The following is a 25,767-nucleotide window of genomic DNA, read 5'->3' on the forward strand; positions in this document are numbered from 1 at the left end:
AGACAATTGTGTTTGCAAACTTAATTTGGTTAGCTAAGCGCTAGCGTATTGTAGACGTATTTTAAACATAATACTGAGGTTTAAATTTCAGCAGTTATGTTTGAAGTACAGTAATGTGATAAAGTAGATATTTCAGTTTTTATGAAAAATAGCATATGTTGAAATAACAAAACGACATTTGCAGGCTTTTCTTATTAGTGGGCAGCATATGCTGATCTAGACCTTTTCCTGCTTGTATTGGATCAGAAAATTCCACTTTTCAGCTGTAATGAATATTTACAAAGATAAGGAAGCACAACATCGAATTCCGAACCAAGCAAAAAATGAAATTGACACTAAAAAGCATTGGAACGAGTATGAAAGAAAACTATGGACAGCTGTACTATTCTTCCTTACAGCAACTTTGTTTGCAGCCCGTGTTGCAATGCCTGTATGCGCGGCTGCAATTTCCAAGGAGTTTGGTTGGAACAAGGCCGATTTAGGGGCAGTGATGGGTTCATTTTTCTGGGGTTATGTTACAACTCAAATCCTAGGTGGTTACATGGCTGATAAAATTGGTGGGGATCGTGTGTTATGGATGTCATCACTGCTGTGGAGTATACTAACATTTTTTACGCCAAGAATTGCCGCTATATCCTCACCGTATTTCAACACAATGTCCTTACTTATGATATCTCGAGTGTTGCTAGGTGTTTCGCAAGGAGTGCATTACCCATCACTTATGAGCCTTCTCGGACAAAGCATTTGTGAAACAAAGCGATCTTTACCAGTTGGAATTGTGACTGCATCTGCAAATTTTGGCTCACTCGTATGTGGTGGTGTGGGTTCGATTATTCTTGAAAACCACGGTTGGCAGCAAACCTTTTACGTTACAGGGTTAGCTGGGCTGTTATTGACATATGTGGTGCGATCGCTTGCAGAAAAACCGAAGCATAAAGTCATATCAATTGACAGTATGGTGTATACACAACCACCAACTGGCAAACCAGATAGTGTTCCGTGGAGGTTTATTTTCACACAACCCTGCATTTTGGCTTTTATGGGAACCCATTTTTGCATGAACAATTGCTTTTACATTTTAATATCATGGCTACCAACTTTCTTTCATGAAAATTTTCCAGAAGAAAAGGGTTGGGTGTATAATGTTGTGCCTTGGATTTTGTCAATACCTGCCAGTGTGCTTGGCGGTTGGATTAGCGAAAATATGATAAAAAACAAATTTTCAGTTACCTTCACTCGAAAAACTTTACAAGTTTTAGCAATGGGAGGGACAGCGATTTTTGGATTTATTCTTCCTTTTTGCACGAACTTTATTCTAGCTCTGCTTTGTGCAGGTCTTACTGTATCAATTCAAACTTTTCACAACAGCGCTGTTCTGGTAAATCCTCAGGATTTAACTCCGGCTTACGCTGGTTCAGTGTTTGGTGTTTCCAATGCTATTGGGTGCATTCCTAGTTTTCTTGGGGTATACATCACTGGGCATATACTCGATGTGACCAACAGTTGGAGTTATGTGTTTCTTTATATGGGTGCTGTTAATTTTGTGGGTGCCACCATTTTTATTTTTTGGGGAAGTGCAAAAAGAATTGTTTGATGTTTTTAGTACAGATGCTTTTTATTAGCCAAACATAATAGCTGTGTTATGGGTGTTTCGGACAGTTGTGCACGTTCTGTCTTTTGTTGTAACATACCAAGTTGAAATTATCATAAAATTTCAACAGAAGCAATTATTTTACATACTGTAATGGGAAAAACAATAGTAAAATGTCACTACCTGGCAGTCAACTTTGCAGTTTTTTAATCCAGCAATTATTTGGTAACTGTCAGCATTAAGAAAAACGAAATATTTCTAATTGTTGTTAAACATCCTAACCAATTTTGTGTTTAAGGTGTATAATCAAGTGGGGTAAAAAAAAAATTTTTTTTAAACTGTATTGTTATATTTTAAGTGTCAAATTTAACTTTTTTATCAATACATCCAAAAAGTTTGTCATCTCAGTGAAAAACACACTTATGATTTAATCTGTGTTGTTGTTTCTTACTATGCAAATACTGTGGTCCATAGTCTATATATTTCTGTATTGCATTTGCCACCATTCCGCTTTAGAACAATGCCACCTCCATATGTGGTTTCATATTTATAAATGTGTGTTGTAGTTGTAAAACATCCTGTCTTTTTGCTAAAAGGGTACCATGGTAATTTCCTGAATGCATGGAAATGGTAAAACTATCAGTCTAAAATGCATTATATTACATGTAAAAATTTTACTCCAACTGGTTCAACACTGTAATTTAGATTAGACATTACAATCTTTAGAGCAATTTAGTCTTTTTCGTGCTTGCATTACTGTTTAAAGTGGCATATATACTTGTTATATTATAATGAAACAAGCCATTACATATATATATAGTACATTTAAAGAAGTGTTGATATAAGATCTTTTACCTTATCTGTCACTTTTGAAAAGTTGAATTTATTATCGCATATTACCAAAATAATCCCTGAACAAAAATAATATTGTTTTAGTCCGCCGTGAAATCAAATTAGTTTAGTTTACCTTGCCAATTGATTAGACTGTTTTCCAATTTATGTTTTGTTGTACTTTCTTCCTTCATTAATTGTTTTTCATGACTTCTATTGAAAACTACAAAATTTTACCTGTTTGTGTGACCAGACAATTTTATATGTGTTTTGCCTATTGATGTGGTTATTTATTTATCCAGTTCAAACAGATGCCTTACAATTGCTTTTTTTCCTTTTATGCAGGTTTTTATGTAGTAATTTGCTGGTGACCTTGTTTTCTAACAGTAAAAAGACATGTGCATGTAAATCTTTTCTCCCGAACAATCCTGTTTGGATGGATTATAACAAAATGAATCCCATAGTTGATCCCCTCAATTCTATTCTAGCTGATTTATCTGCTCTTCAACACGAAGCTACACAACCAAAGGTATGTTGTGTTATATAAATTTTCTGTATTTTATAGCATTCGGGGTGAATAAATGCAATTATTAAATGCTTTAAGTTGAATTCAATATTACGCCTTAAATGGGCCTAGCATACTATGATTTATAAATGAGTATGCCATGATCTCTGGTCTACATGAACGCTTCAAGGTTGATGCAAGTACAGGTGTATGTTCACCTTAGCTATCAGTTAACGCAATATGAAACGTCACATTAACTGTTACTTTGTAGGAAATCCGAGTCAAGTTTGAATTTCACGGAGAACTTCGTCGAGTTCAGATATCACGACCTCTGACCTTTGATCAGTTGCAGTCTATGGCAAACAAGATTTGCCGAAAACCAAAGACCATGTTGTTTTCTACAGGAAATAATAATGATGTAAGATGGTTTATATAACTGATACAAAGTATAAACATAACCCTCATTTAAACTTGAGTTAACCTCTTCCAAAGTTTATATCGGTGACTTGCAAAGTGTTTAAAACATAGACTAGTTTGAGTCAGGTATGGTTTTTGTTCTCGATGCATTTGAGTTTACTAAAACCCATGAGTCATAAAATGCAGATTGAGTTTAAGCCAAGTTGTTTTACCCATTAAGGCTTCCATCTGGAATTAAGTGTAGTCCAAAAGCCCACTTTGCCTTCGTAATTTCCTATTTCCATCATACATAGTGTATTGGTTTGGAACAACCTGGTAACAAATCAAAACATTGCAGCAAAGTATATATATAGTGTGTGTGTGTTTTAGAAGACCTAACTAATGTGTTTTAGTATTCCTGTTTACTTTTTAACATTTATGATATTAACTTATTACATGAGTTTTGGTTTAAGCATAAGTTCTTGCTCAGGGCAAAACAAGACATGTAAGTATAGCACAGATTTTTCTAAAACCACGGTTAATTTTCACATCCACAATTCAAATGCAAACCATTTTATTAAGGTAGTTCAAACTGGTCTTGCTTAGAAAAGCGCATGTTTTCAAAATCAGAGACACGGTTTAAACATAAGTGTAATAAACTTTGCACCATTCACCTGTTCAATTTACGAATGTTCATTTCGGTTATGAAGTGTATAAAATGTAAACACGCACATGTAATTAAAAACATTTGCATACTGCATTCTAAGATCTTTGAGGCACCTGTCAAATGTTTGCATTTTCTGACATTTTTGTGTGAATATTCATCACTGAGATATAAATGGGATAACTCTGAGCCTTGTTTTAAACTGCACCCCTTGCACTCAAAAAAAGTTACTACTGTCCTTTGACACTTAAAAGTTAAGAAATACAAATATTAAGTGACATATATTACTATTTATGAACTTTTTGACATGTTTTGTAGGTCAGAATCCCAATTCAGAACCAGTCTGATGTTGATAAAGTGATAGAACTTATGGATCGTCATTTGTTACACAATTTAAGGATTACTCTCGTTGAAAAGGTATCAAAATATAACCACAGCATTTTTTTTGGATATTAAAATGTGTTGTACAGATTTGTTCATTTATTTTATGAGAGTTACAACCTTTTTTGAATGTTTCGGTTATACATAACCCATTTTCTTCTTTGTTAGTGCAATATGGACTGTTTCATCTGTGAAAAATGTGTTTTGATTGTTTTTTACAGTTTTTACAGGCACTACTAAAGCACGAACCATGCATTAGTAACAACAAAGTCAATCACATTTATTTTTAACTATGACAGTGTTTTATTCATAATTATCAATAAACTCATAGCTTTTATTACACAGCTGAGAAAAAATACTTTATCTATATTTACCTGTAGTTCCCCCATTTTGTTATGTTTCGTAACAAAGGTCCTATGTGTAACCTAATCCTTGCCACAACAGTTTACCTCATCAATGCTTTTCTCCCTAGCTGATGCCGGTCAATGATTCACTACCGTGGGCAAATGATACACAAAGTTCTAATTCTTCAGCACCAGGCTCATACGAGGCAAAACAGACATCTCCTTTTGCTGAACCCCAACCTCCTGGACTCAGATCGTCTCAGGTACCCCATAAGCACCATTGGACATGTGATTTTCTAAAGGGCTTTGTCATAATATATCAAATCTAATCGATCAAGTGTAGCATGGTCGCCTGTCATGTGCTATCTCGTAAATGATTGTCAATTGTTGCTAAATCAAGTCAATTAAAGGAAATTAGGAACTATTGTTACTACAGTATTGTACAAATCTGGATGTTTTGTTTTTGTCACTCAAAGCACAAAATGCTGACTTTATTTGTCTTTTTTTTGTTCTTGATTTAGTCATTACATGTGCTCCAAACTAAGGTTGTGTGGTAAATTTCATAAAACTTAGATTTCTGTGGTAAATTCCATAAAGTTTCTAAATTTTCAGATTTTGCATCAAATTTAAACTCAATATTTTGTATTTCCTTGGTGATTCTGAAACAAAATTTAGCATTTTTCCATTGTTAATAACTAAGTGACACCAAACAAACAATTTCTGTGTTATGTTTCCCACACATGATGCAAACCAGTTTTGCACAATATTTTCAGAGGCGAAACGGGGCTGACCCATCAACAAGGGGAAGATACTCCCCACCACCGGGAACTATTGATGAAAAAGAAATTCAAAGACATCGTGGATCGAGGACATCACTTAACAGTGAAGGAGAATTTATTCCTGACACTTCAGTAGGTTTATGTCAAAAAAACATTAACTCAGTTTTTCGGCCCTCTTTTGGCTAAGTTTTGTCAGTTGTTTGTTTAAGTACAAACTTAGGTGGGTTTGTTATTCAATTTTGTCAATTTAAAATTGCAGTAAAGTGTATGTATGTCACTTTTTGCCAGAATTTAGGTACATACTTACATTTGCGAAAATAGTAAGTTTTAGGTTCACTATCACCAAAGGTGGAAAAATTATGTTGACACACTGTATTTTTTGCACAAAATAAATCCATCAGTCTTACAGACTTAAAATATACAATTGGGGAAAATATAACAAACACTTATCTAGGCAATGTACTTCATGCATTAGCAGTGTAGTTGATTTGATAGCATTTCATTGTATAAAACGTGTTTCCTTTTAGATGTTTAGTCCCCATCAGTACAGCAGTTCCACTTCCCTTGACAGCAGCCTATCAAGTCCACATGTTGGATCGTAAGTTGATTGTTACCATTATCACTTAGTGCAAATGTGTGTTGTATAACTCAAAAAGAACTGCTCACAGCTTAGTGATGTGTTTTGTGACAAAAACATTAAAACAATTTTTGCTTGCCTCATTTTGACTTGAAGGTTTAGTTTTTATGAACAATTTTGCTTGTTTTGTCAGTCGGTGATTAAATAACTTATTGTACTGCAAAATTAGATTTGTATCGATATTTGGAAAAAAAACGCGATAGCCTTTCCATATTTTTGGATTTTGGGGGTGAAAAAATAGAAGAAAAATCCGTTTTTCGGTGGAGTTTCTCAGGAATATTTCAGTTTGAAACTGGTTTTAGTCAGTTTCTGCCTCTTATCGAACCTCCAAACCGCTTTAACTTGGAATTGAAAACAATAGTTTTTTTTTCGTGCAGGGACCCATTTCACTCCCAGCTTCGCGGGGCTGGTTACCCTGACGAAGAAATGGACGTATCACCGACCCCCCACAGAAAAGGGGGCACTTACCCAAGAAGGTTGCACTCAGCAGCTAATATTTCAGCAGAAGAGCGCAAACTTGAAAGTATGATTGTTTTTTCTAAACTAAAATATATGTGTGATTGTGAACACACTTACATAACATGCATTAGTTGTACTTGACTAAAAAACAAGGCAAAAATTCAAATATATGCATATCCATATCATAGCTGTGAATATTAGAAATGACTGTTAATGGTATTAGATGTTATGTGCTGTAAAGTGGTGTAAAGGAAAAATAAATTAATATTCTCATATCAAACCAACTGTTTTAATGCATTTTTTTGCATCAAACTTATTACTGCATTGTTATACTATATATACAAATACATTTTATTTTAGAAACCACAATCAGGATTAGTAAACTGTAAAAAGTTGAAAACACTAATTTTGTCAGTGAAATTAAGTTGCTTATGTCAACATAAAACTAACTTCAGTCTTTAAAGAAACATAGCAGGTGAAATAGTCATAAGAAGCAATACACCTTATTCACAAAGCTTTAGAAGAGAGATTTCATTTTGTATGTAGTGTTTCAAACTACCAGCATGTCTTTTATTGGTTGTCATTTTACCCTAGATTCTAGAACGTTTCCTAGAATCCGTCCTCCGATCCAAAATGCTCGCTTTCTTCCAAGCAATTCTCACTTTTCGTCATCTAATAACCTGTAAGTAAATGTGATTTTGCTTTTGATGTTCCAAAAATGCACTTTAGTGGTGTCAAACCTTAATGTTTTGTAACAGTTTGTACTGAAATATAATCTGGTTGTTTAACTTTGTAAATTGAGGAACTTGTTTTTTGTGTGTGTTTTTTTAGTTTAACAAACATATTGGTTTTTCCTATGCATTGTGTCAACTGTAATTGACCTAACTTGCATGATTTAATTTGTTTGAAAACAGTTTGTTTTGTGACAGAAAATTATCATATGAACTGATTTTTAGAGTTGTGTTTAAACAATGCTTAGTACAAAAGTGTGCTTGTTGTATGTAGTACAACTTAAAAACAATACTGTTATCATAAACTCGACTTACTATTTAGTAGTGATGGGACGATACCAGGTTTTAAAGCGAGTACCGATACCGAGTACAGTACCACATGTATATACCTTCGATACCGATTACCAAGTACTTAAGTGTAGTGTTGTACTTAGTTGTATATCACTGGCTAATTTATCTGACATGGTCGGGGTACCGGTGTGCACATGCACTTGCCGAAAAATGTAATCGCTATGTGATAGCGAAAAGATATACATAAATTGGAGGAACTTTTTTCCAATTTTGTGCTGTCTGAAGCAAATATTGGCATAAAGTTGCCCGTATTCTTATGGTGTAAATCGGCCTTCGGTACTCGCACGTTGGTATCGAAAACTGAGACAAAATATTTCGACACCGAGTACGATTATCGATACCACTGAAATCATTCGATACTGAGTACCGGGTACTCGTCCCATCACTACTATTTAGTTTTGACAGACAGAAACAATATACCTTAAAAGTTTTGATTGACATTTTATTGGTGATTTTGTTTTACTGGCATAGAAAATGGTCTTTATTCTGTTTACAATAGATTTCTTGTTACAAGGTCAAAATACATGTGTACATATTTATGAACCTATAAATTTTCAGTCGTAGTATAAATGATTTGAAATGTGATAAGACCTAAACTAATTGACATTGGTTAAAAACAGGTCTGAATTAACCGATGGTTACTGTATTTGGTTTATGCAAGTTTTTTCAAAATTTATAGTTCACCTTTATGCTTGTAAGTTGATTGAGATCACCAGTATAAATGAATGTTCCCAAGTATTTTATTTACAAAGGTTCTACATACCATGTATATGTTTTGGAGACAACACATGTGCAAATATCACAAGTAGCATAGGCATGACTTTACCCACTTTGACACTAACACTAACATCAGTGAAACATTACCAAGGCAACAGTCGTAAGATCGTAATTAGATTCTAAAAACAAGTGTCATTTGTGTACCATAATCTTAACCTAACATGATCAGTAATAGCCCGAAGGTCCTTGTAGTGCTGATGCGTAAAGTATGACGATGTCTGTACTTGAAAATAAGTTTATTTCGTACTACTGTTTTGCCCATGGCTATTTCAGTGGCTGGAATGAATTCATTCGACCTGTTGTTAGTTACAGTCAGTGTTGTAAGAATGGTGAAAATTGTAATTGCCTATCATGTTCTGACCTCTTAAAGAGGATTGTTAAAAATTGGACTCTTTTTCTTGCTAAAATATTAACATTTTCTGAAGTTTTAAAATTTTACCCCTCATCTGTGTGAATTGTTGGGTAAAATGTATCTGGCAATTTTAACTTCATATTTCGTATTTATCAACCTATTTGAGGTGTTTTGAATTGTAGTTTCAATAAACAGGGCCTTAACTTTGTAATACCAGTGTTTTGTGACTATTGGCCAACAAATGCTTTCTTAAGATTTGTAAAGTTTTGTAGCATTATTTTTTTTTATAAATTGTCCCAAAGCATAAAAATTAACTGTTTGCGTATTTGTGCATATAATTTTGCACTACCAATACCAACCACTGTACAGTTAACCTCGGTTAAACCGGATTCGGTTAATCTGTATCTTCACCTAATTCAGACAAAACTCGAGAAACAAATGATTTGTAAAGTGGTAAGGCTTTAACTAATCGACATTGGTTAATCCGGATCTTTACCTAATCCAGACAATTTTTTGCTTCAAACTGGTCCAGATTCACCAAGGTTTTTCTTTACATCATACTCTACACATAAACACATGGCATTTCTACTACTTGCAACATCTTCAGCAAAGTGCCAATGTGTTGTGATCAATTTCCTTGTCTTGAAAACTTCCTACTGTCAAGCCAAGTAGCTTCATGTCACCAGTCAACACAGCAGTGATATTCAACCAACCTTTTGTGTTGTAGGTCTTCCAATTGCAGTAGTTGTAGCAGCGGTCTCGATCTCGAAGAAATACACAACCAATTTAACTCTACCTCCTATATCGGTTAGTTATGTGTTATTTTGTTTCACGCTGCTGTTATTGTTGAATGTAAAAACAGATTTTTGTTAATTGTTAAACGCAGTACAGTTGTGTTTTAAATAACAATGTGTCTGTTTACTATTTGGAAACAAGTGTGTTCTTTTTTGGCAAACACAAAAATTTAGATAACGGTTGCATTGAATTGGTGTTCTTGGTGTTATGTTGTCACATTTTTGTATGAAATTTCCAAAAACTGTTTAGTTTTCTGCAAGTCCCCAAAAACAGGAGTTTAAAACTTGGATTTCCAACTAAAAATTATTAACCCCAATAGCCTAAATGCATTTTTGCTTAAAAAATATTGTAAAAACTTGACGAACAGTTATTTTTTGAAAAAAAGGTTATACAAGTGTATCACTGTATTAGAACATTGCCACAATCATTATGTATTCATCTCAAATTCATAACATATAATTCACATTTCAACAAGGGGCCCCAGCTAATTCTGTCATATTATTTCAACATGATCAGATTAGATTTAATCATCATTTGTCCCAATAGTTTATATCAGTGGTTTCCAACAATTTTCAACAAATTCATCCCTTATCAGTGCAAAATATTGTCATTCCTCCCTAATATACAACATGGTAGACGCTAAACCATACAAAAATCATTTAAAATGGGGTATTTTATCCACTTTACAGGTCATATTCCAAGAGCTTAAGTGTCTATTTTCAAACCACATGTAAAAATTAAAGTAAATTCATCCCCAGGTTGACAACCACTGGTTTATGTATTAATTCACCATTGAGAGCTCATAAGGTCTAAAAAAGTAACTTGTATTTTCAGGTTTTAAGCCTAAAAATTACATAGCAGCAAGTGTTACGTTAAACAGGCCTAACTTTCCGGGCTATGATGTGCGTCAGTCCGTTGAACGTTTCCTTATCAGAGCGCTTGATACGTGCGTAAACATAACACGCACGTTAGCTAGCCTTTCCCCGTGCAAACATCGTGTTTAAGTAAGCGTTCTTGAGTCCCGCAACAACGCATAGTTGTGGTTTTACGGCGAAACAGCCCATTTCACGGGACTGTCTTACTTCAACGACTCGTAAAGCGGGGACTGTTTTTGACCATAAATAACCTTTCGCCAGACTGTTAGGAAATAAGATGCACCTTTGACATTTTTATGTGTTGATAATGGATAGATTGTGTTTGCTGTCGTTTGTGTAAACATATTTTATGAATTGTGAGCATATTTTGTAACTTTAAAAGGTTTTTTATTTAAATTTTCTACAGCAGTGTACACAAATTCTACACTTTTTTTGAGTTTTTACACCAAAGCCAAACAGACGGTTTGTGTCTAAATAATCATGAAGCGACTTAACACACACCGGAAAAAATGTTAAATTTCTAAATATGGGCAAAAAATAGGATCAGCCAAAATCTGAAAGTCCCTGTGTGGACAAAACTTTACGTTTATTTTTCTGCTATTGCATTATGACGTAACACATACCTCAACGCATATATGACGTAACAATAAGACATTGCCGTTACTTCATCAGAACTAAAATTACCTGATTCTTATGTTTCGAAAGTGCACGTTTGTATGATAACAGCCAATTTCGATTACTAAATAGATCATCATTACCGCGCTGTTACTCATTTTTTGATGTTCACTATTTTGGTAAAACTTATTATGGGTCCCCTTTAATAAGTATGCAAAATATGAACGTTTCAAAATAGGTCATAGTGTATGTACAATGGTAATATGTGCTAAGCTACCCTTCTAGTGCATACTTTTTGTCAGTTACCTGCTGAGCATTGATATAAGACTTGGGCAAATTACTACAACTGCAGAATAAGCAAAGATTGATGTATTTTTCAGGTACCAGCCCCTCTAACCCGGCTCGTCACCGAAGAAGCGGCAGTGACGTAACTGGGATGGAGACCAACCAATTGATGCACGTTGTCAAATGTAAGCAGAGAGTTCACGTATAGGCTATTGCAACTAAAGCGCACATAGTTTATTGCACATTTGTTGCAACAAAGCTCTACTACTGTAACCCTAAAAACCCTACAACAATTTTGATCAAACCCGGGTTAAGAACTGTTGAATTAACTAAAAACATATAGTGATCATAATAAACTACATTTGCCAGAAGAGCTCTTTAAACTTGATATTATGCCTGGCAGCAATAGCTTATATAACCCAACGTTATTTCATCAATCCATGTCTGCAGCACCAAAGGCACCGGCCAATTGGAGAAAAGGCAAAGTCCTTGGACACGGAGCATTCGGCAAAGTGTATCTTGCCTATGACGCCGACACGGGCAGAGAATTGGCCGTAAAACAAGTCGAAATACACGCTGACAGTCACGACGCTTCAAAGGTGGGTGTGCTGTTTGTTATATTGGCGAGAAAGCATTGGAACAGCGATTTCTCAAAACGCGAGATTGCTGGTACTACACACTGTTGTTTTTTGACCTTACCGCACCGCTACTGTGTCAATATTTGACAAAAAATGGATTTACGAGTGGATCGGTACTAAGATTCAGCTATTACGATTTATTAAGCCACACTATTTAAGGTTTTGAATGCCCTTTTTTGATATGCTAAGCAAACCTCAAATTTGATTTATTCATCCTTAAGGTTTCAAATGCGTTATTTTACAATCGTGCTAAATGAACCTTAAATTTGGTCAAAACGTAGTTTTTTTTATACTAGTTGCCTTGTCTGTTTATTATTTTTTGTCTCAAAGGAATTATTTATGCTTTGGGAGGTCAACTTTAAACCTATAAACACAGAAAGTTATTGAACGATATAAACACACTAGCTTAAATTACTTGTTTATTAAATTTCTGAAATAGGAAAGAGAAACACTGCAGAAGAAAAACTTCTTCTATTACAGTGTTATGCAGTGCAGTAGACTGTTAAGTTCAAAAACAAATCCAGTTGCCGTTTTGCATACCTAGCAATTCACTTCAGTTTCGTGGTTTTCAATATTGCAAGCTAAGCCTTAGAGAGTGTTGCAGCAATTTTTGGCCCCAGGTACTTTTCCAAGGTTAAAGCCCCTCACGCCACCCCAGTACCACCCCTCGTTACGCTAGTTACGCACGTTGGACTATTTTAACCCCAAGCCAAGCAGTGCCTTGCGTAACTTCTATATCTGTTCGTTGTTTCGACGAAACACAGACCTTGAGTGCGTCTTCGGCACGTTGACGCGTTTAGATAAAATGTGTGAAGTTTTGAAAGCAGATCCTGACGTAATTTGTACGCAATGCGTCTTAAACTTCGTTTTGACTATGTTGCCTAAAATGGAGCATTGTTTAGAAAGTGAATTGGTCTACTTTGCATTGGCTATTGTTTTACCAACGCCTTGGTATAGGCAGGTCCACTCTGGTCTTTAGGAGATACAGGGAATGCTAAGTGTAGAAAATAGGTATGTTGTACAGATAAATTGACATTAAAGGCGAATTAGGCATTTCTTTCAGATCTTAACTTTATTTTTATTTCCTGGACATGTAAAAACCGAAAACTTGCTTTTCTGTCTGTTGTTTTTAGCAATATATGTTGTAAAATGCACAATTTGTTAAAACATTTTTGGGGGTCTTTATATAAAACTTTTAAAAAATATACAAGGAACAAAATAAGGAACACATGATTTGCAATGTGGTAAGACTTGAACTAAACCACATCGGTTAATCCAGATCTTCGCCTAATTCAGACAATTTTTTGGTCCAAACGGGTCCGGATTAACCGAGGTATACTGTATACGAAACTTCTCGAAGTAGGACTAAATTTAGTTGTGATGTAACTGCGATACACTCGTCTGTTGCATTCAAGAGCAGATGAACCATTGAATTTTTGCACGCTTCACTGGTTATGACGCGACACACGCTAGTAGCTTCGTTTGGGTGACATTTGTTTTTTTGGGGGGTGGAAACTTTTCAAAACATTGTCTGTATTTTTCCTAAAGGAGGCAACCTTAAGGAATTTAAGTCACCTCAAAAATATCGTTTAATTTAGATCCCAAGGTCATGTTTTTCGAAATGTAGCGCATGTCGAAGACATTATTGAACAAAAATATTTCTTGAAACGGTTGGTTTCTCAAAAAAACGAATTTTGCTTTAAAAACTATATTCATAATTATAGTTTATAAAAAGTACTGAGCATCTACACCACTGTTTCCCTTTTTGAAAATTTGAAGCAATTCAATATTTTTTTAAGGAATGGATTAATACTCTATCCGAAGAACAAACGACCGCGAAATATTTTTAAAACACTCAATTTCGATTTCCTTGATAAAATCGCAGAAACGTTTACTTTACACTTTAGCTAAACCCACAAGAGTTTACAACTCATGAAACAATCAATAAATATTTTTCACGTATAAAACCACTAGAAAACGCACCCACTGATGTTCATGCTTACACAAACAAGGTTTACTGTATTAGAGTCCCCAAACCGTTTTTTGTAAAAGACAATATCTGAATTAGACCCATAAATTAATAAAATTGCGGCACAAATTTAAAATCATGCCCAAATCAATTCTGTTATATTTAAACTTAACCCTGAAACGAAAACCCCGCCCCGAGTGACAACTCTGTCTGTAGTAAAGGAGATCTTATGTGAACAAAGCACTAAAGGAATGGGTACAATATAACAGTGGCAAAGTCAATGCCACATAGGCTTAAATATAGTATTTCAGAGGTTTAGTTGGAATATTTGTCTTTTAACATTACAACAATTACACCATTGAGTGCATAAACATGCTCTCATTGTGCTTTAGAATTTAATATAATTCATTACAATTTTACATACTTTTGTCAGTCATTGCAGACAGGGGCAAGAATTTAATAGCCGTTCATAGGGTACCAACGCAAAAAGGGTTAAAAACCACTGTTGTAGTGTGTATACTTGATGTGATCGGTTAATAAGTAACAATATGTGGTGTTTTATTTGACCATGATGTCGTTAACCTTAAGGACACTGTATGATGAGATTTGTACACAATTGTGGGGCGTGTTATTTGAAAGAATGTGCGGTTTATTAGGCCATCAAAACGGGGATGTTCACTAAAAATATGCACAAAAACAAGTAGGCATTTTTTTCTGGCAAGAGAAAACAATGTTTTGAAACCCAAACCTTTGTTGTTGTTTTTTGCATTAATTTGTTTATTGTTTCTAATGCAACGTTTGTTTTAGCTCCGTTTATACAGAAATATACCTTACATGTACTGTATTAGGAAATATAAATGGAAATACAACTTAACCAGAAAGAAAAAACTGTTTCTAAAACTCAGTTTTAAAAATATAGATAACAAAAGCGGTTGCTAAAATTAAAACAATCTATTTCGCTATGTTTAACTGTGCTAAAAGGTTTCAGATATTAAATTTTGCAAAAAACATTGTTTGTGTGGCAGGTGTGACATCACATAAAAGTCGTGTGCAAGTCGACTATGACGTAACAAGCGTGGCAAATTTTTAAGAAAATCAAAGACTTGTTACTTTGCAAGTTGTAACAGCGTTTAAAACACCACAATATACAAAACAAATAAATTATATGCAACTCGATTATGACGTAACAAGCGTGTAAATTTTTTCAGGAAATCAAAGCTTTACAGACAGAGATCGACCTACTGAGGTCACTGAAACACGAAAGGATTGTTCACTATTATGGATGTTCAGAAGATACGAACACGTTGTCGATATTCATGGAGTATATGCCAGGGGTAAGTGAATTTAAACATTAGTAACTTCCAGACTTTTTGAACTTTTGACGAGGTCACGATTTGAACTGTTGGCATAAACGTGTGTTTTGACTGATGTGAAATTAATTGCAAAAATGTCGGCAAAACAACCGGAAGTAACCCTGGCATTAACTGTCCAGTTGACCCTTAGTAACCTCAGCACTCTGTCATTACATCTGCCTGACAGACAGAACGCGTGTAAAGTTTTTTGGAGGGTCAATCAGTTAAAATAAGAAATTTGTGCTTATTCGTTGAGTTTCTTATGCTAACAAAAAAGATGAAATTCGCTTGTGAGTGCCAAATCTTAGTTTTTTTTCTAACTTAATTTAAGTAATTAGTGGTACAAATAACCCCAAAATGAAAACTTACAACGTTTTGGGGTTATTATAGCATTTAGAAACCTTATCTCAAAAATTACAAATCCCTACACGTAAGCTTGAAATTAAGTTGTTTACATCAGTTTTACATTGAAAAACTAAGACACAGTTTCTATTAAAACATGATTACAAGGCACCATGCCCGAATCTGAAAAAGTTACAACAATACCGCTTTTGACAGTGCAATAAAATTTGAGTGGGCTAGCATGTGGTGACAATCACTGTACCAAAACACACACGCACATACATGCGCATACATGCACATATTTACGACACTGTTTATGCACCTTGCAACAAGTTTGCACAAACGCACGGAACTCACATGATAAAGCAAAACCGAGGAAGTTTTCAATTGGTTCCGGCTTAGGGGCACCCCCTTTCCCACTTTACGCGTTACGTCATGTCAACGCACCGTGTTTCTATTTATAGTAGCCAGTCAGTGGCATTGTTAACACACAATGGTGATAATGATGTAATGAACACGCCACATCGGGTAGGAATTCTTGAGGGGTTGGTTTTATGGTGCAACCGAATATTCTATCTGTCTATGACCTGATAGTGGATTGTTTATTATTGTGCGTGCGGCAATCTGTTCCATTGTGTGCACAATATGTGTGTTTTTGTACACGCATGAACCGCCCTAAAAAAAATTTACGATTACATCAATGAATTAAATAGAGACTATACCTGCCAGAGAGCTTGGTTATGGTAAATGCACTGCAACGCAAACGTATTTTTGATAATTACTTTAGTTATAATTAGTGTAAGAAAATGCAACAGAAAATATATCGAACATCTACAATAGTTTGTTCTCTTTATGCAGTTAAGATGAACATAAATTTATAAATGGGATCAGCCCTAAAGCGTTTATGGTATGCAGACAAGCGGTCACGGCACACTCATATATAAATCACAGTACTCCAGGCCCATTGAAGGCGTCATGCCGCACCAGCCGGTCACTAAGCATTCCCGAATGCATTCAATGGGCCTGGCGTACTGTGATTTATATGTGAGTGTGCCGTGATCGCTGGTCTGCATAGATGCACCAGGGCTGATCCCAGTTATTAATTTATGTTCATCTTAACTGTATGTAGTCAAAAAACTATTTTAGGTTTTGAATTGTGTTTAATTTAGCTACTTTTTAGTACTTACCTAGTGTTTCTAAAAAACTAAAAGTCACCTATTTCAACTATTTTTGGATTGATGAATAGCTAACAAAAATCCATGTATGTTCTCAGGGCTCAGTAAAGGATCAAATCAAGTCTTATGGAGCCATCACCGAACCAGTGACGTGCAAGTACGCGCGTCAGATTTTGGACGGCCTCATTTATCTTCACAATTTCCAAATCGTGCATCGTGACATTAAAGGCGCCAATGTACTGAGAGACGCATCAGGCAATGTGAAATTAGGTAAACTATGCTTAAGTGTTGATGATGTATTGTTTGCTTGATAGGTCATTTTTTGAACTTGACTGGAGTAATAGTAAGCAAAAGTTTTGACTTAATTCAAGTGACTTAGAGCAAACTTATTACTCTATTTGAGCGATATTGAGTAAAGAACTTTACACGACTCCAGTGATATCGACCAAATTACTTGGCATAGCTGGAGTTGTATTGAGTAAAAGATCTGACTCGAATCGAGTGATGTAAAGTAAAATATCTGACTTGACTCAAGTAACTTTAAGTAAAAGATCTGACTTGACTCGAGTAACGTTAAGTAAAATATTTGATTCAACTTGAGTTATGTAGAGAACAAAAAGACTTGACTCGAGTGATCTTGAGTAAAATATTCGACTTGACTTAAACAACAATTTAACAAAAAATGATCTTGTTGCTCACTATGGACAACCAAACAGCTGGCTTGTTAACAATTGTCTTATTGGCTCATTTCCATTCAACGCAATTAAACCTCAAACGAAAACAACAAAGTCAATTATTTCATACAGAACATAACGTTTCGCAACACTTCTGTTATTATCAAAAATTGAAATTTATTTTCCAATACCCTTTCAGGCGATTTCGGTGCAGCAAAGCGTTTACAAACCATCGTAACATCATCTGGCCAGACCGTTGTCGGTAAGTGATTATCACTATGTTGTCACACTAGTGTTTATGACGTCACATTCAAGTACGTATGTTTTAGGGACACCGTACTGGATGAGCCCAGAAGTGATAGAGGGCAAAGGTTATGGACGGAGAGCTGATATTTGGTGAGGAGAATTTTGTTAAGCTAACTTTTTTTTATGGTTTGCTGAATGTGAATTGCAACCGAAACATTTTTTTAATTTAGTTGTGAATGGTTGAAATTGTACAGTTTGAAATAGCTGATATATAACATATAATAAACAGGTACTTTTAAAATGGGCAGTAGTACAAGTAAAATGGTCACCCAGCAAATACTGACAAATCGTAGAGTGATTTTTACACCATTTTTATTAAAAATACAAGCACCTTGACAGTTTTAACTACTGGACCTTATAGTTTTTGCAGTGATTTTCACGCTGTTTTATTAAAAAAAATACGAATACCATTAAATTCACGAGCAATAACCATCTGTAAGACAGTAATAGATAACACCCATTCTTAACACAAAAAAATTCCAAAACATTTAAAAAGCATACTGTTCTCTAACACCACGTATGTAGGTATATGTTTCAATACATAACAATTGTTTTCAACAAAAAGTTATTTCTCACAGGAGCCTTGCATGTACAGTGGTGGAGATGTTGACAACGAGACCTCCATGGTACGAATTCGAAGCCATGGCTGCTTTGTTTAAGATCGTCACTCAACCCACTAACCCACAGCTTCCATCCACTGTCTCGTCAACTGCAAAGGTAGAACAATGTTTGATACTGTAATCATTAGTTTGTGGGTTCGAACCACACACGATGAAGGAGAAAATTTGGTTTAAAATCATACTTATTCATTTTTAGCCTATGTAACGCACTTGAGACTGTACTTATGTAACAAAAATATACATAAAAAACTCGAAAATTTGTGTTTTAATGATTATTATTTCACCGAAAATGCACCAACTTATGTTTTATGAGGAAAATAACGGCCCAAATAGACTTAAAAAGCGACATGCTTTATTATTCAAACATTTCGGCATGTGTAAATGTAAATGCCATCATCAGTGACATGAGGGGCGAAATCAGTTACACCCGTTTATAAACGCTTTGTTCAAGATTTTGCCTTAATCTTTGTTTCTTTTGTTACTTTATTTGCTTTACAATGTCTCAAAAGTATCGACACTAACATATTAACACAAACTTATCATCATTTTTTCGATATATTTTTTAGGACTTTCTTGCGCGAATATTCGTGGACAAAGATCGACGTCCGTACGCTAGTGACCTCCTAAAACACCCGTGGTTTAGTGGCAGCTACTTCTGATGTGATGCCTACGTCACCGATGGGGAAAGCACCGCCACCGAATGACGTCATGGGGCTCAACTGCCAGCGCTGACCTCGCGCTGGGGCTTAGGAACTTTCGGAAGTCAAAACCATTGGGGCCATCTATTGGATTTCGGCATTGATAGCAATAGAAGAGAAATAAGAAAAAGGGAAATTTGCCTTCTTCCTTTATCTCGTTTTTGTTAGAGTTGAAAACTTCCATTGGAAAAGAGTATATTCTGGACTGTGCAATGAAAACCTGTAGTTTCTGAGATGGGGTTGATTTTGAAAACCTGTCACTTGATGGAGCCGTTTGTGTCTCTCGAATGTCCTTTGATGCCTGCATGTTACAAAGTTCCAAATCTTCGTTCTTGTCAGTTCCTATCATCAAAGGCCTTCGCAGATAACGAAGCAAACTTTTTTTAGCGGGGCCGAGACGTACTATGACGCCCGAAATATTCTTTCACACGAAATGTTTTTTATGTTGCACTCGTCCTACACCGAGCAATTTAGACAGTGAAGTCACAAGCACCAACAAAGAACGGCAAAAGTGTTAAACGCTGGACGAAATTGAAGAATATTTCTTATCTGTCTTGGTACCTCATTCACTGAAAACAATGTACATTAAACCTCGGTTAATCTGTGCCCGTTGGGCCCAAAAATTGTCCAGATTAGGCGAAGATCCTGACTACCCGATGTGGATTAGTTAAAAGCATTACCACATTACAAATCATTTGTACCTCGAGTTTTGACTGAATTAGACGAAGATCCGGTTTAACCGACGTTTGCTGTATAAGCTGTAGCCTACAGCCTGTAGGTTTATTGTTAACAAACAAAGACACCTTTAAAGTGGTGTTAGATTTCCGAAAAACCACTGCATCGGAAAGATTTAAGCAAATATTTGAAACACAAAAAGCAAAAATGCGATTGACATTTCTCCTTGGTCTTTGCTTCAGTATTCAAAGTGGAACATTTCGGGGTCTCAACGGGTGCATATCAAGCTGTCTCCAATGTCAAGTTTTTTCTTAATCACTGTCACTTTCAGAACTTGATGTCGCGGCAAAAACAACATTTTTATCAAGGAATTGTTTTTATTGATCAAAATCTTCGTTTTCTTTTCAACGCCATTTCGCTCTTTTCATATTTGCCATTGTTCTAGCTTCAACAAGGGAAAAAACTATTTAAAGAAAACCATAAAAACGGCGCACTTTGGGGTATTTGCCCTTTCGGTAAAATCTTTTGACCAAAATCATCATTCAAATTTGGTTAGAAACGCAAACTTATAGAATTGCCATATAAGTACCATTAAATATGGTTGTTTTATGGATGGTTAAAATGTTCCAAAGAACCTATCGTAATCATAACTGAAATAAGGTAGCTGTTCGCACTTTTATATGGTTTGAGTTCGAACCATTTTTTCACTGGTTGAACCATTCCATGATCCAGTAGCAACCAATTTGAACCATTTTCCCTTGTTGACAGTTTTCCAATGGTTATTCGCTGCGGTCCTTTTCATTATCAAAGTGTTCGAGAGCAAAAAGCGGCACATTGTCTGTTTTGTTTGTTTTTATTTTGTCCCATTGTGTGACGTCACTGCAAGCAAACAACCAACCAAACAATCACAAAATTTTAACAAACCATCCACTCAAAAGTGAAATAATGCTGAAACTTATTGTTGCTACCAAAGTAAGCGCCCATCTCTACTTTGGCACTTAAGACCAAAACGTACAATTATTTTAATCTATTCACCCTTTTTTGCTCGTTTCAACCAAATCAAAATTGAACCAAAATCTGTGTTCCAAAGTGTTATTCTTAATCCTAACATGGCAAATATAGTTTGTTAAATAAACATTGCTGGTTAAAAGGTGCATTCAAACTGTTATTTGTGGTCTTTGATATTTAATTCTGCTTAAATAATTCCCACCCTATTACAGGTTACATTTATCATAGGCTAAAATAGTCGCAGTTTTCGTCCCTATTAAAAATGTCGGCATAAACTTATACAGTGCTTGTCGATCTAAACGTCAACCAACCGGTCTAAAATAAGTGGTTACTTTTTTACTTTCTCCAGTTTTATCGTTTTTCCGTAGCAAAACTAACCCGTTCTTCCGTAACCCAAAGATATAGTATATTTATGTTATGCATTTCTTTTTTGTGTTCTTTTTGTTCTGTTATGTGTTTCTAATGCAATGGAATGTCTTCACATACGTTCCTTCAAGCCACATGATTTTATAAATAGTAAGAAAAAAGATTTGTATGAACAGTACGCCGACGTCAATATGACAAACTGTAAAAAATGTTGGAAAAATTCCAAAATGCCCAATGTGACAATACCTGAGTTTGGAGCACCTATGCGCAATGCAGTGTTTCTTGATCTTAGCTTTCACTCCAAAATGTAAATTTTTGGTAAATTCACGACAAACAAAAACACATTTTTACCCGACAATACTGTTTTTGATAAATTTCAATTACATTAAGTCCAGAAATGACTATATTTACTCCAAAATACACTAAGACCTAAAAGGATTGAGAAACACTGGTTAAAGTTTTGCAAATTTCTCTTGTAAATTCTTTCAGACTTTCCACAATATTTATAAACAGTAAATGTTTTGAAAGTCGGCCCAATTTGGTCCTATGTTTTTTGAAAACTGATTTATTGCTTTTACATGCGCAAAAGGTGAATTATTTGAGCAACCTACATAAATTTTGTCCCGTTTTTACCATTGTGTTCGTGGTAACAGTGTTACATACATAACCTCTAAAAAATCTTTTCTCCACAGGCCTAAACCAAGCATCAAATTATTTTTGCAGGACAGCCTCTTTGCCGCAAAAACCTCTACTAAGACTCTTTGGCTCGACAACACTACATAAAGTTCAACTTTCAGTCGTCACTTTAGCCCATTTACAAAACCAAGTTCATGCTCCTCCGTCCTGACAAGATTGTCCAGCATTTTCTGCAGTCTTATCATTGCTGTGGCTGTCTTGTACTTCGTTGTGCCCCTATTGCCTCTTGCACTATCTCTTTCTTTTTTCGCTCCCATCAAATAGAGTGTATATCGTGAATAAATTTTCCATGCTGTTCGACTTTGCTACTTTGTTGGTGAGTTTAATCAGCCTTTATAACAGTTTTACACTGATCAAAATCAATCAATTGAATCTGTATCTGTATGGTACAGTGGTTCTCAATTGGTCGTCTATGAAGACTGTTTGGGTGGTCCATAGTATGTTAATTATACTTGGTCATAAACTGGAAGTAGTTTCATCTCATTTATTGGCTTTTCAAAACGAACAAAGCACATTCAAGTTATTGGCTAGGCTGTTTATTGTTAGCTGTCAGTTTTTTGATATCACTTCTCCAAATTTTGCATATGTTTTAAACCGGCATTCTAATGGTGGATGCTTTCTCTATTCTTACTTAACGGTGGACTGTTCCACAATATTCAGTTAATTAAACCGGTGGTTCATGGCCTGGAACGATCTGAGAACAACTGGTATAGTATATGAACACAATGCCATGTTAGTAGCATGTAAACACACAAAATCATTCCAATAGAGTAGATGCCCAAAATTAAGTACGCGCATTTTAAGCAATAGACCGATGTCGCCATGCCTACGTTTTTAACAAATGGCCCATAAATAAAAAAAAGGCTCCGTTTCATCTGCAGATTGTTAGCGCAACTCAAAAATGTGAAGTCTTCACCTTATGACCTTCCACAAGTTATTCGTACGCTTTATTTGTACATACAACGTTAAATAACTGTTGTAAGTTGTGAGCACGCGCGCACCACAAACGGAAGTTTATTTCATCGAATGAATTGACAAAAATCGGCTGTTTGCGTTAAAAGGGCTTTCACCGTTCATGGTGCATCGGTTCGGTCTAAGTGGCTGGATCGGTGTGGAATCGCAATCAAGAGATTCCGAAAGCGTAATGTTTGTAACTTTGTGGATGTTGGTTGCCGTTTGCACCGACGCCCTGCCTATATTTTAATCCTCTTTTGCGAAAGTTTTAAGCGGAGCTTTAGTGTCAACGCTAAGATTTTTAGTGTACGTTTCTAGAGAAACGTCGGCTCAAATTTTTAAGTCTAAATTTTATTTATTAATCAAAGATGGTTCCAACAGGTGATAGAAATGTTACCTTTTGAAGGCAAATACTGACTGCAAATAATTCTCACATGGTTTATTTATTTAGTTCTGTACATCTTAAAATATTTTCCATTTCAAGCAAAAACTAGATAATCCCGTTTCTAGGGAATTGCTAGTTTGTTAAATTAATGTTAGTTCTTTATATTTATGGTAAATTCTAGTTGCCGTTGTTTTGTTGGATGATATTCTACTAAAAGCTTATTGAAAAATATGAACCAAACTTGTTTAAAAGTTTTAAAAGCAGCTTTACAAGGTTTTTTGTGGTGTTTGGAGCCAGATATTGTTATGTTTGTTACATAGATAAATGAAGTAGTGCTGTTTAACGATGCAAAAGTAATGGTATTTTGGCATATACGACAACAAGTTGATATAATATGCCTAAATCTAGTTCAATCTTTGTGGTGGGCTATTGCATGAATTTTGGTTTGTTTATTGGTCCAAACCTTTGACACGGTCTTCTTGCGAATAGTCCTGCTTACTGACTTAAATCTTTAACTTCTAAAAATATGCAACGTGTCTTGGAAACCAGAACTTTGGTGCATCACAAAACAAAATGCACACCAGCGGCGCTCGTGTGTCACATAATAGTTCCGGGCATAGTTATGTCATGTGTGTTTATATTACAACGTCTGCATGTGGCGACGGCGACTTGCACAGGTAACTCTGAGCTTCAGGTGAAAAGAGAAGTCTGTAAGTGACAGAGTGTCAACTACTGATGTTAACTTTGCTTAAAGGAAAAGCTCGTTTATAGAGTTGATGTCTGTTTTTTGCTGTAATGGTTACCGGCTTGTTAATTGTTTATGTATTATGAGATCGTTAGTTTTGTAAGTTATAATTGTAGTCGGCAGTTGGGTGTATAGTGGGCTTAGGCTCAAATTTGGGACATAGGAATATTTCTAATTAAACTTTGTTTGTGATTTGCGAGACTTATTGTGGTTTGATTTGCAGATGATATGAAACAAAGTAAATTCAAGTGTATTTTTGTTCATAACTTCAGTAATTGAAGGTATGTGAACAAAAAGCAAACATTTAATCTTATTTTGCACACACCTTGTGTAACGTTTAATATTTGTTTCCTAAAACGACCACGTTTACTATAACATCCATCGCTGATTTTAAATACACATTTCTGTCATTAAACTATTAGTAAGCTTAGTTAGGTTTTTTTTTTTTTTTTTTTTTTTAAATGGGTTTAAACTGCTGCCATTAAGTTCAATATTACTTTGCGTTTTGTTCAATTTGTGAAAAATAATTTGAACTTTAACATTTAGCAAAAACTGTTTTCGTGTAAGACGTTTGTCAAAAAAATTGAGTCTTTCTGCACTCGCATAAGCGCGGGAAAATGTTACTTCACGTCAATTTGAAATCAAACAGTAAAAAACGGTAAAAGATCAACGATATAAGTTTTACACTTCATCTCGGATTTAATTCGCACCGATTTAGGCTTTGCAAACCCCTGGGCGATTTTCAGTAGCGCTGGAATCAAATTTCGACAGCCAAGACAATTTTATTCGTTGCTTGTGGTCCCCTATGGTTACTCGTGGTTTAAACACAGCAATAGCGATAAAGTTAGTTTGTAGTGTATGTAGACCTCGTGTTATCAGTAGCGTTATGTGTATATGGTAAGTCGAAGTTAGTTTTTAAATAGAAAATTTTGTCATAAGTTTTACAGGCGCAATAGATAGAGCTGTAAGAAGCTACGCGTTTTTAAACCGTTTTATACTTTATTTGCCGTTAAACTAAATATTCTTTGCCATTGTATTTAAAGAAACATGTGAAATGGGTCAATATTTGGTCGAAAGCCACCGTATTTTGTTTGTAACAAAAGTTTGTTAAGACTAAAACGTTTAAAACAAAAAACAAGGACCAATAAGCCCAGGTATATGGATAATGTAACGCAATTAAATTTACATTGGTTACAAATGCGCAAAAGGTTACTAACGCCAAACACCTACGAAGTACTTTTACGCAACAGTTTGTTATGATGAAAATTTCGTAACCGTCTCGCACCTGTGATATCTATTAGTCAGCCCCAAACCATATTCGTTCATAAATTCCGCATAAATAGGACTGGGCACGCGCAAGTCACATATACAGAGGTGGAGTATATTCCTGGAATGTTGAGTACACGGGGCGTGTTGTTAAAGCCGAGGAGCACAGAGTCAATCGCATTCAAAGAGAGTTTGCTTTTCAGTCGTCACTGAATATTGTGGCCGAGTGCTTGCCAACCTGCAACACCCGCCCCCAGCATGTGACGTCATAAAGCGCATGACTGTGACGCACTTGGTTGCCGTTGGCGACAGATAGAGTTGTTACAGAAATCTTTGATGTTTTTTGGTGCGTTTTTGCGCTTGCCTTTTTTGAAAAGAGTCCTAATGTAGAATATCAATAACTTATTATTAACGTTTTGATGTTACTTTGTCTTTGCTTGTTTTTGTTTTAATTTAAGTCGGTGTCACCAGCAAAAAGACAGCAGTAAAAATGCTAAACGATGAAGCTTTTTGGGCTGAATAAAAACCGA

At 35.3% G+C, this 25,767-nt stretch overlaps 2 protein-coding genes and 1 non-coding gene across 4 annotated transcripts; all 3 read left to right on the plus strand.

The window, feature by feature from the left end:
* Positions 1 to 150: 150 nt before the first annotated feature.
* On the plus strand, positions 151 to 2,767 carry LOC145204225 (voltage-gated purine nucleotide uniporter SLC17A9-like). The gene has a single exon (XM_080076706.1). The coding sequence runs from the start codon at positions 269 to 271 to the stop codon at positions 1,592 to 1,594; it is 1,326 nt and encodes a 441-aa protein (XP_079932832.1). The 5' UTR covers positions 151 to 268; the 3' UTR covers positions 1,595 to 2,767.
* On the plus strand, positions 2,703 to 22,182 carry LOC145204224 (mitogen-activated protein kinase kinase kinase 2-like). 2 transcript variants are annotated; one of them, XM_080076704.1, is made up of 18 exons: positions 2,703 to 2,951; positions 3,199 to 3,345; positions 3,814 to 3,828; positions 4,306 to 4,404; positions 4,841 to 4,975; positions 5,486 to 5,623; positions 6,019 to 6,089; positions 6,506 to 6,651; positions 7,182 to 7,269; positions 9,526 to 9,605; positions 11,464 to 11,553; positions 11,819 to 11,967; positions 15,184 to 15,309; positions 16,943 to 17,114; positions 17,718 to 17,780; positions 17,848 to 17,914; positions 18,403 to 18,541; positions 19,011 to 22,182. In XM_080076704.1, exons 1-18 carry the CDS (start codon positions 2,703 to 2,705, stop codon positions 19,101 to 19,103), a joined length of 2,067 nt encoding a protein of 688 aa, XP_079932830.1. In that variant the 3' UTR covers positions 19,104 to 22,182. The 2 variants fall into 2 exon arrangements, with proteins under 2 accessions (XP_079932830.1, XP_079932831.1); XM_080076705.1 differs by lacking the exon at positions 3,814 to 3,828.
* A 760-nt stretch (positions 22,183 to 22,942) lies between these two features.
* Positions 22,943 to 23,079, plus strand: LOC145205730 (U11 spliceosomal RNA). Its single transcript, XR_013853712.1, has one exon. It is a non-coding gene; the product is annotated as a U11 spliceosomal RNA (small nuclear RNA).
* Positions 23,080 to 25,767: the final 2,688 nt, after the last annotated feature.

The sequence above is a fragment of the Phallusia mammillata genome, chromosome 8 (assembly GCF_965637545.1).
Source record: "Phallusia mammillata chromosome 8, kaPhaMamm4.hap1.1, whole genome shotgun sequence".
Lineage (NCBI taxonomy): Eukaryota > Metazoa > Chordata > Ascidiacea > Phlebobranchia > Ascidiidae > Phallusia > Phallusia mammillata.